At 38.8% G+C, this 15,011-nt stretch overlaps 1 protein-coding gene across 1 annotated transcript in view; it reads left to right on the forward strand.

The window, feature by feature from the left end:
• The first annotated feature begins 3,168 nt into the window (after positions 1-3,168).
• LOC107823311 (uncharacterized) overlaps positions 3,169-15,011 on the forward strand; it is a 33,606-nt gene continuing 21,763 nt past the window's right edge. Inside the window, 6 exon segments of the mRNA XM_075249721.1 lie at positions 3,169-3,696; positions 3,931-4,040; positions 6,094-6,259; positions 7,398-7,498; positions 7,601-7,673; positions 7,772-7,907. Of these exon segments, the coding sequence (XP_075105822.1) occupies positions 3,564-3,696; positions 3,931-4,040; positions 6,094-6,259; positions 7,398-7,498; positions 7,601-7,673; positions 7,772-7,907 (719 nt within the window). The 5' untranslated portion in view covers positions 3,169-3,563.

The raw sequence follows: 15,011 nt of genomic DNA on the forward strand, positions 1-15,011 counted from the left end.
AAAAGATGGTTGGTTAGTCCACAAATTTAGAAATTTGAAATATTTAGGCCCATGTTGGTTAGTGTTATGGCATTGAATTAGGATAGGTCTATGATCAAATCCAACTCTAGCCAAGTCGTTGATAATATTGTTTTGAAAAATCTGGGACCATTCATCATTGATAAACACTCTATCCAATCTCTTCCATATTCTTCTTCTTGGTTCCCAATTGTTTCACCATGTGTATTTTGGTCCAACGAAACCCAAGTCCATCATTATACATTTATCAATGCACGTACTGAATTTCAGACTTTTATTTGTCTTGTTTTGATTTGGATTCCATATTAAGATTAACTACCACATCAATCCCAGAAAGGTTTTTAATTTCTGAAAGCACACTAGTTGACTCATTGACATAGTCATTCATGTTTCAAGCTTTCTTTTCCTTTTTCCTGTTTTCCAGTTCTGCATTTTCATTTTGACTATCATTGTCATGAATTGACTCCTGCTGATCTTCTTTATTATCACTGTTACTGTTGTAGTCATTATGTTCCTGCTTGCTTGAACTTGAACTCAAAGGAGCCTTATTATGATCAGCTCCAACTTGCTCCCCCTTTCTATAGTTAGTCGACTGCCTTTGAGCACTCACAACTTCATCAAGATTACTTTCCTAGTTCAGGTTTTGTGTAGCCAAGGATATCTCTTTGGTATGCATCTTTTCCTGCATACTTGAATTGGTATTAGAGAGAGCCTTATTATTAGCAGCTCAAACTTGATCTCCCTTTCTAGAATCAGTTAACTGCTTTTGAACACTCATAGTCATATCCAAATTGCCTTCTTGGTTCAGATTTGTAGAGCCAAGTTTATCTCTTTGTTATGAATCTTTCTCCTATTAGTGTCATAAGATAGATTGAGCATAGGCTTGAAGGTAAATTTAGCTTGAGCATAGGCTTGAAGATAACTTTAGCTTTCTTCTTAGGGAGTTTCCTTGGTTTGCTCTTCTTAGTATTCTTCCTGGATCTCCCCTGATGTTGCTTGAATGTTTTTGCTGGTAATTATCGGATTCATTCCCATTCTTTCGCTTCAATTGATTTTGAGTGATACTATCTCTATCCTGCCCATTATTGATAGTCTTTCCTTTCTCATAAACCTCCTTCTTGTTATTGAGATCCGTGCCTTTGTTTTCAGCATTCTGGTTTGCACCAAAATTTTAATCATTCAATTCCAATTCTCTGTTAAGCATTGGACCATCAGTCTTCTGACCCTTCTGATTTGCACATGCATTTTGATTTGCATCAGCCTTCTTTTTATTTTCATCAAATTTTTGAACGTCCAGTTCTCTATTTTCCCCTTCTGATCTTCACCAGTTTTTTGGTCATCCAATTCTCTGTTTTTAGCAGTCTTTTCCTTTCTAATGCTCTACAATTGATCATATTGTGTCCAAGTTTTCGACAGAATTTGCAATATTTAGGGACTCCTTCAAATTCAATTTTTTGCATAAAACCTTTTTGAGGAGCATTGTCATATATTTGCCCAACGTACACAGAATTAGGTTGGTCCTTAAGCAAGTCAATTTCAACTCTGACTTTGGCTATACTAGGCCTTGTTCTACCTCTAGTAGCCAAATCCATTTCAAAGGGAGTACCAATTGCACTCACCACTTGTTTAACATAATTCCATGTGTGCATATGAAAAGGTAAACCAGGAAGGAGAGCCCAAACCGGAGCAATAGGCAGGTCCTCCGCCGGCTTGAAATCCGGTGACCATTTCTGGAGCCACATCTACTGCCTTTCGATTTCAATTACTCTTCTAAATCAAGAAGTACTAAAATCGTCTTCATTGGTGAAATCAAGAAAAACATTGTAATTATCAAACACCCCAATCTTGACAGAACCCTTAATCGATATTAGCTCCTTGAATTTTGATGATTTTGTCAATTTGGGGCCTTGGTTTTAGGAATCGACCGACAATTGTGAGTTTGCACTCTTTAGCCATAACACCATAGTAGTCTGAAGCTTTGAAGAGAACCGTTGGTATTCCGTTGTGTGTAGTATGAGTCGCAATGATAGAGTCTCTGCCCTGGCGATTTGGAGGAGTCGGAGTGTTCGAGGAAGAGATGATTTTGGTAGCATAGGACGATTTTGTACCAATTAGCTCAGAGGGTTGGTTCACCATGAGAATGGAGTCGATTGACCTTCCAGACGCGTCGGAACGGCGGGTCCATCGGTGGGTACGTGAAGGGAAGACGCTGACTTTAGAAAATAGCCGTTGAGCACTTGTTTTTAAGTTAAAATGACAAAAACAAGCCAAAAGCCAAAAGTTAGAATTCCTAACTTATGACTTAAAAGCTATTTTGGCTTAAAAATCACTTAAAACAAGCCCATCCAAACGAGTTCTAAGCTTATAGCTTCAGTCATGTTATGTAGTCAAAGTTTTATACCGTATGAAATGGATATTTTAACTTGGAACTACAGTTCAATAAATTAAAATTTCCTGTCTTATACACATAATTTACTAGTTTTTTGCCCTAAATTCAATAAATTTGTACTCTTTAATCCAACAGTTTCACACATAAATTAGACGGACATTCTTCGACATCTCGACGAGAGTGAATTTTTTTTAAATTTGTGGCCTCAAACAACTAACACAAATTGTGCGAGGGTTGACTAAATTTAGCATGTGAAGTTTGTGAGATCCATTACATTATATCATCCCATCTCCTTTCCTCCCGCACATATGTCACCATTCACTCTAAAATGTTTTCTCTTTTTGATACTTCGAATAAGTTAAATAATTTTTTTCTTTGTATTTTTGGCCCATAATCTTTTCTATATTAATTTATTTAACAAATTAAATTTGGTCAGACAAAAATTAGAATTCGTCAATGGTGTTTATAAATTTGCATATGCTTCACACCAACATTGTGTACAATAGAACAAAACAACATTAACTAGCCATTTTTATTATGCCATAGTAGTATGTAAGTAATAAATCAATGATTTTTTATTGATAAATCTTTTTTAAAAGATTATTTGAAAAATAAATAATAAGGGATATGTTCTTAATCACAAATTATCAGTTACAGTATAATTTAAGTGCGTCTTAATCCAATAACATGATTTTAAACAATGTCTTAATTTAAATTAAATTTAAAACTTTTAAAGGGATTAAGGGACAAAAAAATGACGTACCACTGTAGTTCTTTTTTGCCAATAAACCCCCAGCAAGGCAGCAACTGTACCTGTTAAGCAGGATTTTCTGATTTTCTTCTTTTAGCTAGTTCTTACAATCCTGCAAGTATCTCGCATCAAATTCTTCATCCGCTGTTCAACACTTTTTCTACCAGATTAATAATATCGACAAATTAGACTTAGGTTTAATATTCGTCATCAAAGCTTTCTCAGGATCTGATCTGAAATTTGATCCGTCCATTTTCATGATCTGGATCTGAAAGCTCAATCAACGACCGTGACCTATCATTTGTGTTTTTCATCTACCGCGTTTGATTATTCATGTTCTAAAAGGTTTATATAAATCTTAATTCATCGAAATTTGGTTACGGTTAGTTGAATTTGGGAGGATCAATGGAGTGGGCGACGCTACAGCATTTAGATCTCCGGCATGTTGGTCGGAGTTCGAAGCCATTACAGCCTCACGCCGCCGCATTTCATCCAACTCAGGCACTTCTCGCCGTCGCCGTCGGAAGCCAAATCATAGGTACATTTGATACTCCTTTCCTCCTTCAAAATCTCAGCTTTTGTGAAAGCATACAATTTCAACTGAAACTGAATTCACATATACTTTATGTTCTGTTAATAAACTGCATAATGACAAATGAATGAATCCTCAATATATATTTGGCTCAATTTGGACAAGTTTCATTCCGGTATTTAGTAATTTATCTTTTACAATAAACTGTATGATGATGCTGAGTGTATTTTACATGGGCAGAATTCGATGCGTATACTGGAAGCAAGATAGCTTCAATAGACATTGGTTCTCCTGTTGTTCGCATGGCTTATAGCCCAACAAGTGGACATTGTGTAATTGCTATTCTTGAGGTTAGTTCATTATCTTCTAAGATTATGATACTGAGTCTTATTTCTATTAAAGCCTGCAAGTTCTAACACTTGTCGCATTTGACACTAATGGTTTTCCTGTGAACTTAAGTGTGGCTGAAATATCATGGCATTAGGTTTATGTGCATCTTTGAATCCAAAAAAACAACTAATGGTGTAACTTTATCTTTTGCGGTATGGGAGTATTTTAATGGGTTTTCAGTTAGGATTCCTTGTTAACCAGATGAGAACATGCTTTACATGGTGATATACTGGCAATGTTTTAGTGCTTAAGATTTATCAGTATTTGTTTGTCCAGGAAGGGTGATCATATTTTTGAGAAAGTTACAGCCTATTCATCAGCTCAAAGTTTGTGGTGGAAATCATAATTACAATAAACCTAATAACATCTGCCTGATATTCTTCTTACAAGGACTCTAAAAACTGTAGTAAAGTCTCAGCTTCATCTCCACAAAATTCTTTACACCAAAAATGAAAAGACAAACCACAGTTTAGCTTGATTTTTTGTAAAGAATTCCTCCTATCCTCAAAACTCCTATCATTTCTTTCCCTCCATACAGTCCACCATATGCATGCTGGTATAGCCCTCCACCATCTCTTATTCCTTCCCCTGCACCTACATTAAATCCTACAACAAAAAGACTTTCATTTGCACAGTGCAACTGATTCATTAAATCCAACAACACAAAAGACTTTCATCTGCACTGAGCAAGTGACTGCCTTTTGTTTTCTTTGTTTGAGAGTGGAGTTGCGTTCTGGTATCTGGCATTCTGCTGAAATATTAGATTTTATTCATTTACCCTTTTTCTTTTCTGGTGCACTGCCTTTGATACGTTGCACAAGTTTATTCTAGAAGATGTTTGTTATGCATAGAAGGATTATCAATTTGGCTACAGTTAGGATGCCAATTTGGAGAGGTGACAAGAGTAAGTATGACAACTTTCAAATGTAGCTTTTCCGGACATCAACAAAGCAACGAAAGAACCATATGTATAATAGTTTTGTATGGCATAATAAGAAACTACAGAAGACATGCTACAAGAAACATAAAAAAAAGGGCAGCCCGGTGTACTAAGCTCCCGCTATGCGCGGGGTCCGGGGAAGGACCGGGCTGTTTCCACGGCTTGAACCCGTGACCTCGTGGTCACATGACAACAACTTTACCAGTTACGCCAAGGCTCCCCTTCACATGCTACACATGCTACGAGAAACATAATGATGGAAATTTAATTGAGAAGGATCATAGAAGTGAGGCGGTTCTATAATGGCTCTGTTCAGCACATTGAATCTCTATGTTATTTACTGTTTTGTTTCTTTTTGTTATTTGTTATTTTTTTGAGTGACATCATTATTGTTTTTGTTGTTGGTTTTTTGTTGTTGTTGTTGTTTGTTTCTTTGTTGTTGTTGCTGGTTGTTGAAATAAATTGTTTGTACGCATACTAAAAAGAACGTTAAGACGTGGTTTTTGCTTGTTATAGGTTGCCAAAATGCTCTTTACTATAATTAAACTATATATATCATGCTCAATGGACAGAGTACATATTAGTATAAATGTACTCCTTGCATGTATTCATGTACTAGTGTTCTTCACCTATTTGGTAAATGTGAGTGTCTCCTATCAATGTCTGCCACATATTATTTAATGCAGTGACGGGTTCAATTTGGGAGAAGGCGCTATGATCTCCTTAGTGAAGCCTTGATTTGTGATTTCCCTGACTTGCTTCCCACCTCTTTCTCCCCATGCAGGAGTTCATATTTTCCAGTAAGAGTTCTTAAACACTTTGATAAAGCTGCCATACCCTTTTTTATTAGCCTCTTTTGTCTGTGGTGCTAATAATTAATAGTCACATTGTTCCAGTAAGAATTTCACTGGTTTCTTATTTTCTCCGAGTTTAAAGCTCCAATGACGTCACCTGTTCCTTCGTACTGCATTTTGGGCATTTCAACTCTGCTTTTGCTTGTGTCAGTACTCGTTCGGCTATAATCTTGCATTTGGAGGAAATTGTTTTCTCATTTTGCCTGCTGCTTATCGCAGGATTGTACAATGCGTTCGTGTGATTTTGATGCAGAGCAAACGTGTGTTTTACATTCACCTGAGAAGAGGACAGAACGCATTTCTTCTGATACTGAAGTTCATCTTGCACTGACTCCTCTTCAACCTGTTGTATTTTTTGGTTTCCATCGTAGGATGAGTGTAACAGGTCTGTCAAAATTTGAGTTGAGCTCATCCCTGTACGCATATATAAGTTTTTTTCTGCATCATTTAAAGTTAAAAAAGCTAATGCTAGCAGATAACTGCTCCTAGATATGCGTTCTTGGTTCTAAATTTACTCGTTATCTGAAAGACCAGTGTTATTATAATTTTAACTATAGATATTTCACCAACTGAATGACAGTTTATATGGACATGGGAGATGTAATCCAGCTATTGGGTTGCAGTCTTGTCAATTTTAGTCCTGAGAGCTGCATTACCTATCCTGTGCTTTCTTCTGCTTGTTATGCTGATTTGCAGTTTAAAAGAGTGCTTTGTCATTCATCAATTATGGTGAATCAATACTTGTTTCCTGTGAGTGCTACTACATTGTCTCCATTTTTTCTTAGACGTGTTAGGATCTTGATTTATGCGGTTTAACCCAGTGCCTGCACATTTTACTATTTCCCCCCCCCCCTCATTTTTTTCGTTGTTGGTTTTCTCGGGGTGGGGTTTTTTGTCCCTCTGGATTCCAGTCTCATGCTTTCAAACATTTTATCCTTGAAAGAGCAAGTCAGCAGACTCCTTTCATTTGATCCTTTCACCTCGTTCTTTCCTCTGTATGCCCATAAAGCATTAAAGAAAAAGAAAGAACAAAGGTAAACTTAGTTATAACTTGGTAGTTTGGGAAGTAGTCATTTCGTTTGCAAAACTTTGAAGATTAGGGTTCAAGTCCAATAGAGACAAAAAAACACAAGGTGATTTCTTCCCATTTACCTAAGTTTTGGTGGGCAGAGTTACCTGGTATATGTGCAGCAGCCTCCTTCCCTTCCACCTTATTATTCTTCTTTATGTTAGTAACCCTTGGTGGATAGAGTTATCCGGTACTTGTGCTTGTGGGAGGTCGCAGGTACCCAATGGAATAGTTGAGGTGTGCTTGAATTGGTCCTGCACCATAGTTATTGAAAAAGCTTTCGTCTCTTTGCTACATTTGATTAAATAAACTCGTCCTGCACCATAGTTATTAAAAAGGTTCTCGTCATTTTGCTACATTTCTATAATCAAATGCTAGTATTAGAGCAGTTTCAGTGCTTGCATAACTGTTTTATTGCAAAATGTTTCTGACCTCCATCTCTCTGCTTGTGAAGTTGTTGGAACTGTGGAAGGTGGGAAGGCGCCAACAAAAATAAAAACTGACTTGAAGAAACCTATCGTCAATCTTGCTTGCCATCCTCGACTCCCTGTTCTGGTAACATGCTTACTGCAATTAAGCCTCCTGCTTCATGGTTGATCGGCAAAGTATTGTGACTGCCACTTTGATCTGACCTTTTTGTCCTCCCTTTGATTCCAGTATGTAGCTTACGCGGAAGGCTTGATTCGAGCTTATAACATCCACACATATGCTGTACATTACACTTTACAATGTGAGATTTGAACGAGTCCCTTAATATATTCTCTCTTTAGTTGGATTGTTTGAACTTAGTGGAACTTGCATGAAAGCCCTTATGTTTGCCATATATAGTGGATAATACAATCAAGCTGGTTGGTGCCGGTGCATTTGCATTTCATCCAACATTGGAATGGCTTTTTATTGGAGATAGACGTGGTACTCTTCTTGCATGGGATGTATCAACTGAAAGGCCTATGATGATTGGGATGTAAGTAATATCAGTTCAGCTGTGGCTGACTTTATATTTCATATTTTACAATGTCTTCAATTTTGATTTATTTCTGATGTCTTAACATATCTAGCTCAATGTAAGACCTTTGCAACCAATATGTTAGCTCTTTCTCCCTGAATTTGCTGACTAATGTTGCTTTTCCTTTTCCGGAAGCTAACTGACAGCTCAGTCTTAGGCAATATTATATTGCTTTCTGTCACGATCCCAACTTTCCCTCCGTAGGATATCGTGACTGCACCTAGTTTCTAAGATTAGGTAAGCCTAGTGACATGCAGAATAATCAAATAACAATTTAAAAACTCTCAAAATATCCATTAATCAATACATAATAAAATTCCCAAAACCTGGTGAAAATACAAGTCACAAGCTTTTAGAAGGAGTCCCAAAATAGCTCTAAATATCAGAGTCTAATAAAGATAAAGAAACAAGATAGTAAAGATAGAGGGGGACTCCTAGGTCTGCGGACGCTGGCAGATATACCTTGAAGTCTCCACGCACAGCTAGCTCACGGGTACCTGGTTTGATAATAAGTACCTAGATCTGCACAAAAAAATGCACAGAAGTGTAGTATGAGCACATCACGGTGGTGCCCAGTAAGTGCCAAGCCTAACCTCGGTTGAGTAGTGACGAGGTCAAGTCAGGGCCCTACTGGAATGTAATAAAAGACTGGGCAAGAAGTTTAACAATATAATAGCAGTAATGACAAATGGAAACATGTCACATAAAAATTATGTCAAAATTTAACAACACAGAATAAGAGCAATTAGTAATAACTTACTGAAGGGAAAACTTCAATTCAATAAATAAAGAGTCATAAAATAACTGGAAAGTAAATGCAGTCATAAAGAAATGTCAACAGGGGCACTCTCGAGGTACCGCCTCGTAGTCCCAAATCATAAATAAATTCACAATATCTCATTTCCTTATATCACCGCGGGAGCCTTCACATTTAATTTTAAAGAAAATATTTTTCCCAAAATAGCATCCCGCGTTTTAGCCACCCTTATCTCACCGCATGACTTCTAGTAGTTCCCCTACTAGCCACGCGTATCAAGCCATCCTTATCTCAAAGCATGCGTTTCAACACCCAGACCTTATACCACCGCATGCGTATCAATATCACAATATATCACAATCTGCACCTCAAGTGCTCAAATATTTCAACTTGCCAAAATAAATCAACAACAACAATATTTTCCACAATAAAAAGCTCACTGCTCAATCTCGATGGGTGTAAAATCTCAATAACTAATATTTCATAATTTATCACCTTGAGTCCATACCAATTTTTACCATGCCAAATACTTCATATTAAAAATTATTAAATTAAAAAAAAAATACAACCTTCAAATAATGAGCACAAATAAAAGAAACAAGTTTCAATTTAACAGATAGGAAATTAGCAAGAAAAGGTCAGACGAATTTCAAGGATATGAAAATAATTCAATGACAATGAATATAACATGAGTAAATGATTTAATTAATATGCAAAAGTGATCTACACAATTTAAAAGTATAACCTTCCACATTTAGTCCGTGTACACACTCGTCACCTCATGTACATGACTTTCAATACATTGCAATTAGCACATTAATACCAATCCTAAGGGAAAGTCCCCCACACAAGGTTAGACAAGTCACTTACCTCGACTTGCTCCAATTTAATCCACTAGTAGGCTTTTTCCTCGATTATTCAATTCTGAATGGCTCGAATCTAGCCAAAATAATAACAACAACAACAACCAGAAAAATAATAATTACAAAACTAGTTCATGGAAGCAAATGTGAAACAGATCCGAATGCAAGATGGAAGAACAATCAGTTGCTAGAGCAATACCAAAAAAAATCATATAAATGTGCCAAGAAAAGGAACTATTGTAAACTAAAGAAACAAAAATATCTTGGATGAGATCCGGATGAAACATAAAAAGAAAGTTCCAAATGTTTTGGCCAAAAGCACAACAACAATCAAAGAAAGGTAATCAAAAAAGAAAAACTAAAAAAAAGTTTTGAGTAATCTACATGGTACTATAAAGTCCTGCAGTAAAAGAAAACTACTCAACCATAAGACAACCAAATGAAGCAATGAGTAAAACCCATTTCACATATCAAGATTTAAATCTAACATCTTTAATCAAAAAAAAAAAAAATTTTAAAAAAAAAACTACCATAAAACAAAGATCAAAACTTTACTAGACTAAACCCGAATTAAAGCTACTTACTTTAATCAAATACTAAACTGCCACAAAATAAAGATCAAAACTTTAACAGATAAACCAAATTAAAAAAAAAGTATAAGTACCTCAAATAAGTCCAAAAATGAAGAAAAGGAGAATTCGCAATCTGGAGTTGATAAGGTCTTTCAATAAATAGTGATTGCATATAAATATATAAATTTAATGAATGAACTCACCTACCCAATGTGGACCTTTATGGATGGAGAGAAACAAACTTTCGGTGACATGATCTAATTTTCTTCTGTAAACACTGTGGTTTACATCTTGCAGTCAAAGTACGACTGCTCTTTATTTATTTATTTATAAGATTCCAAGAATATTGCCCTATGAAATAAATTCCGATTGGCCTCAAATTTTGCACACAAGTCATAAATGACATAATGAAGCTATGAAAATTTTCAGAACTAGATTCTGATCCCGATATCAAAAAGTTAACTCCTCGGTCAAACTTCCAAACTTAAATTTCTTATTTTCGCCATTACAAGCCTAATTTAGCTACGGACCTCAAAATAATTATTCGGACACACTCCTAAGCCCGAAATTACCATACAGAGCTATTAGAATCATCAAAATTTCATTCTGGGGTCGTTTACACATATTTCACCTTCCGGTCAAATTATTCAACTTAAGCTCCCTTCTTGGAGACTAAGTGTCTTAATTCATTTCAAAACCTCACCGAACCCAAACCAATTACCATTGCAAGTCACATAACAACTGTAAAGCATGAATTTAGCAATAATTGGGGAAACGGGATTGTACTATTCAAAACGACTGGTCGGGTCGTTACATTCTCTCCCTCTTAAACAAACGTTCGTCTTCGAACGAGTTTAGAAAAATACCCGGAGTCTCAAATAGGTGTGGATATTTGCTCCGCATATCCCGTTCAGTCTCCCAAGTAGCTTCTCCGATTGGCTGGCCTCTCCACATCACTTTCACTGAAGCTATGTTCTTTGACCTCAACTTTCGAACCTGCCCATCTACAATTGCCACTGGCTCTACATCATAAGCCAAATTACCCTCCAACTGAACTGTACTGAAATCCAAAATATGGGACGGATCCCCAATATATTTTCTAAGCATAGAAACATGAAATACTGGATGTACACCCGATAGGTTAGGTGGCAAAGCAAGTTCATAAGCCACCTCCCCGATCCTTTTAAGTATTTCAAAAGGTCCAATATATCTAGGACTCAACTTTCCTTTCTTCCTGAATCTCATAACACCTTTCATAGGTGAAATCTTCAGTAAGACCTTCTCACCAATTATGTAAGACACATCACGGACCTTCTGTCGGCATAACTTTTCTGTCTAGACTGCGACGTGCGAAGCCGTTCCTGAATCAACTTGGCCTTGTTCAAGGTATCCTGAACCAAATCAGTACCCAATAGCCTAGCCTCACCTGGCTCGAACCAACCCACAGGAGACCGACACTGTCTACCATATAAAGTTTCATACAGAGCCATTTGAATGCTCGATTGGTAACTGTTATTATAAGAAAACTCCGCTAGCGGCAGGAACTGATCCCAAGAACCCCCAAAATCAATGACACAAGCACGTAGCATATCCTCTAATATTTGAATAGTGCGCTCGGACTGTCCGTCCGTCTGAGGGTGAAATGCTGTACTAAGCTGTACCTGTGTGCCTAGCTCTCGCTGCACTACTCTCCAAAACTATAATGTAAATTGTGTGCCCCTATCAGAAATAATGGACTCTGGCACACCATGAAGATGAACAATCTCGTGGATATAAATCTCTGCTAACCGCTCCGCAGAGTAAGTCGTCACCACTGGAATGAAATGAGCTGACTTGGTCAATCTGTCTACAATCACCCAAACTGCATCAAACTTTTTCTGAGTCCGTGGAAGCCCAACAACGAAATCCATAGTAATCTGCTCCCATTTCCACTCTGGAATCTCTAGCTTCTGAAGCAATCCACTTGGCCGTTGGTGCTCATACTTCACCTGTTGACAATTTAGGCACCGAGCTACATACTCTACTATGTCCTTCTTCATTCTCCTCCACTAATAGTGCTGCTTCAAATCCTGATACATCTTTACAGCACCCGGATGAATGGAATACCGCGAACTGTGAGCTTCTTGGAGAATCACCTCACACAAACTATCTACGTTAGGAACACACAACCGACCATGCATACTCAGTACCCCATCATCCCCAAGAGTTACATCACTGACATCACCGTGCTGAACCGTGTCCTTCAGGACAAGTAAATGAGGATCATCATACTGGCGTTCCTTGATGCGGTCATATAAGGAGGACTGAGAAACCACACATGCCAGGACCCGATTGGGCTCCGAGACATCCAATTTGACGAACTGGTTGGCTAAAGCCTGAACCTCCAATGCTAATGGCCTCTCTGCTACCGGTAAATGTGCTAGACTACCCAAACTTTCCGCCTTCCGACTCAAAGCATCGGCCACCACATTGGCCTTCTCCGGGTGATACAATATGGAAATATCATAATCCTTAAGTAATTCTAACCACCTTCGTTGTCGCAAATTAAGGTCCTTCTGCTTGAACAAATGTTGTAAATTCCGATGGTCGGTATAAACCTCACAATGGACACCGTACAAATAATGCCGCCAAATTTTCAAGGCATGAACAATAGCTGGCAATTCAAGGTCGTGCACAGGATAATTCTTCTCATGTACCTTCAGCTATCTGGACGCGTAGGCAATCACCCTACCGTCTTGCATTAACACTGTGCCGAGACCAATACGCGACGCATCACAACATACAGTATAAGACCTTGTACCTGTAGGCAACACCAACACCAGAGCAGTAGTTAAAGCTGTCTTGAGCTTCTGGAAGCTTTCCTCACATTCCTCGGACCACCTGAACGGAGCACCCTTCTGGGTCAATCGGGTTATAGGTGTAGCAATAGAAGAGAAACCTTGTACAAATCGGCGATAATATCCTGCCAAGCCGAGAAAACTCTGGATCTCCGTAGCTGAGGATGGTCTGGGCCAACTCTGAACTGCCTCGATCTTCTTCGGATATACCTGAATCCCCTCCCTGGACACTATGTGCCCCAAGAATGCCACCGAACTACGCCAGAACTCACACTTAGAGAATTTTGCATAAAGTTTCTCCTCCCTCAGTCTCTGCAATACAATACCCAAGTGTTGTGCATGTTCCTCCTGGCCACGTGAGTATACCAGGATATCATCAATAAATACTACGACAAGTAAATCAAGATATGGGCGAAATACACTGTTCATCAAGTGCATAAATGCTGCTGGGGCGTTAGTTAGCCCAAAAGACATCACAAGAAATTCATAGTGACCATATCGAGTCCTGAATGCTGTCTGCAAAATATCGGAATCCCGAATTTTCAATTGGTGATACCCAGACCGCAAATCAATTTTTGAGAATACCTTGGCACCCTGCAACTGATCAAATAGGTCATCAATACGAGGTAATGGGTACCTGTTCTTCACTGTAACCTCGTTCAGCTGGCGATAATCGATACACATACGCATGGAGCCATCTTTCTTCTTTACAAACTAGGCTGGGACACCCTAAGGTGATACACTGGGCCGAATGAAACCCTTATCAAGCAACTCCTGTAGCTGCTCCTTTAGTTCTTTCAATTCTGCCGGGGCCGTCCGATATGGTGGAATAGAGATGGGCTGAGTGCCCGGTAACAAATCAATGCCAAAATCAATATCCCTATCGGGTGGCATACCCGGAAGATCAGTTGGAAATACATCTGGAAAATCCCTGACTACTGGAACTGACTCTACGGTATGACTATCAACATTGACATCTCTCACAAGGGCTAGATAAGCATTGCGCCCTTTTTCAACCATACGCCGGGCCTTTAGAAAGGAAATAACATTGCTAGGAACAAAATTTAAAACACCTCTCCATAATATATGTGGTATACCGGGTATAGCCAGCGTCACAGTTTTTGCGTGACAATCGAGAATAGCATGATGGGGAGACAACCAGTCTATGCCCAAAATAATATCAAAATCTACCATATTGAGCAATAATAGATCGGCTCTGGTCTCAAAATCATTAATAATAATTAAACACGACCAATACACACGGTCAACAATAATAGAATCTCTCACGGGTGTAGATACATGCACAGGATAACTCAGAGAATCACGAAACACTCCAAATATGGGGCAAAATAAGAAGACACGTAAGAATAGGTGGAGCCTGGATCAAACAAGGCTGAAGCCTCTCTATAACAAACCGAAATTATACCTGTGATGACTGAGTCAGATGCAAATGCCTCAGTCCTAGCTGGAAGAGCATAATGTCTGGCCTGACCTCCCCTTCTAGGGCGACCTCTACTTGCCCGACCTCCACCTCGAGCTGGCTGTGCAGGTGGAGTGGCAACTGGTGCAGCAACCATAGCCTGAGAAACTCGAGGGCCTTGTGGAGCAGGTGGAGCCTGAGAAATCTGTGGAGGTGCACCCCTCCTGAGTCTGGGGCAATCCCTCACAATATGACGAGTGTCACCACACTCAAAACAAGCCCTCGGAGGACGCGACTGCTGAGACTGGCTCGGGCCTGTTCGGCTAGACTGACTGCTAAAAGCATCACGTGCAGGAGGTACACTGGATAATGGCGGTGCATAATAAGGAGCCGAAGGTCTGGGAGTAGGCGGAATGTCACTGGCAGCTGGAAGTGCAGAATGAATAGGACGGCTCACATAGCCTCTACCATGACGGGCTGTAGCTGGGGCACAAGAATTATTATAGGTGCCAGAATCTTGAGGCCTCTTAGCCTCTCTCTCTTCCCTATCCCGGATCCGCATACCCTCTAATCTCCTGGATATTGCCACTACCTGCTGATATGTGATGTCCGT

This window comes from Nicotiana tabacum, chromosome 3 (genome assembly GCF_000715075.1).
Source record: "Nicotiana tabacum cultivar K326 chromosome 3, ASM71507v2, whole genome shotgun sequence".
Lineage (NCBI taxonomy): Eukaryota > Viridiplantae > Streptophyta > Magnoliopsida > Solanales > Solanaceae > Nicotiana > Nicotiana tabacum.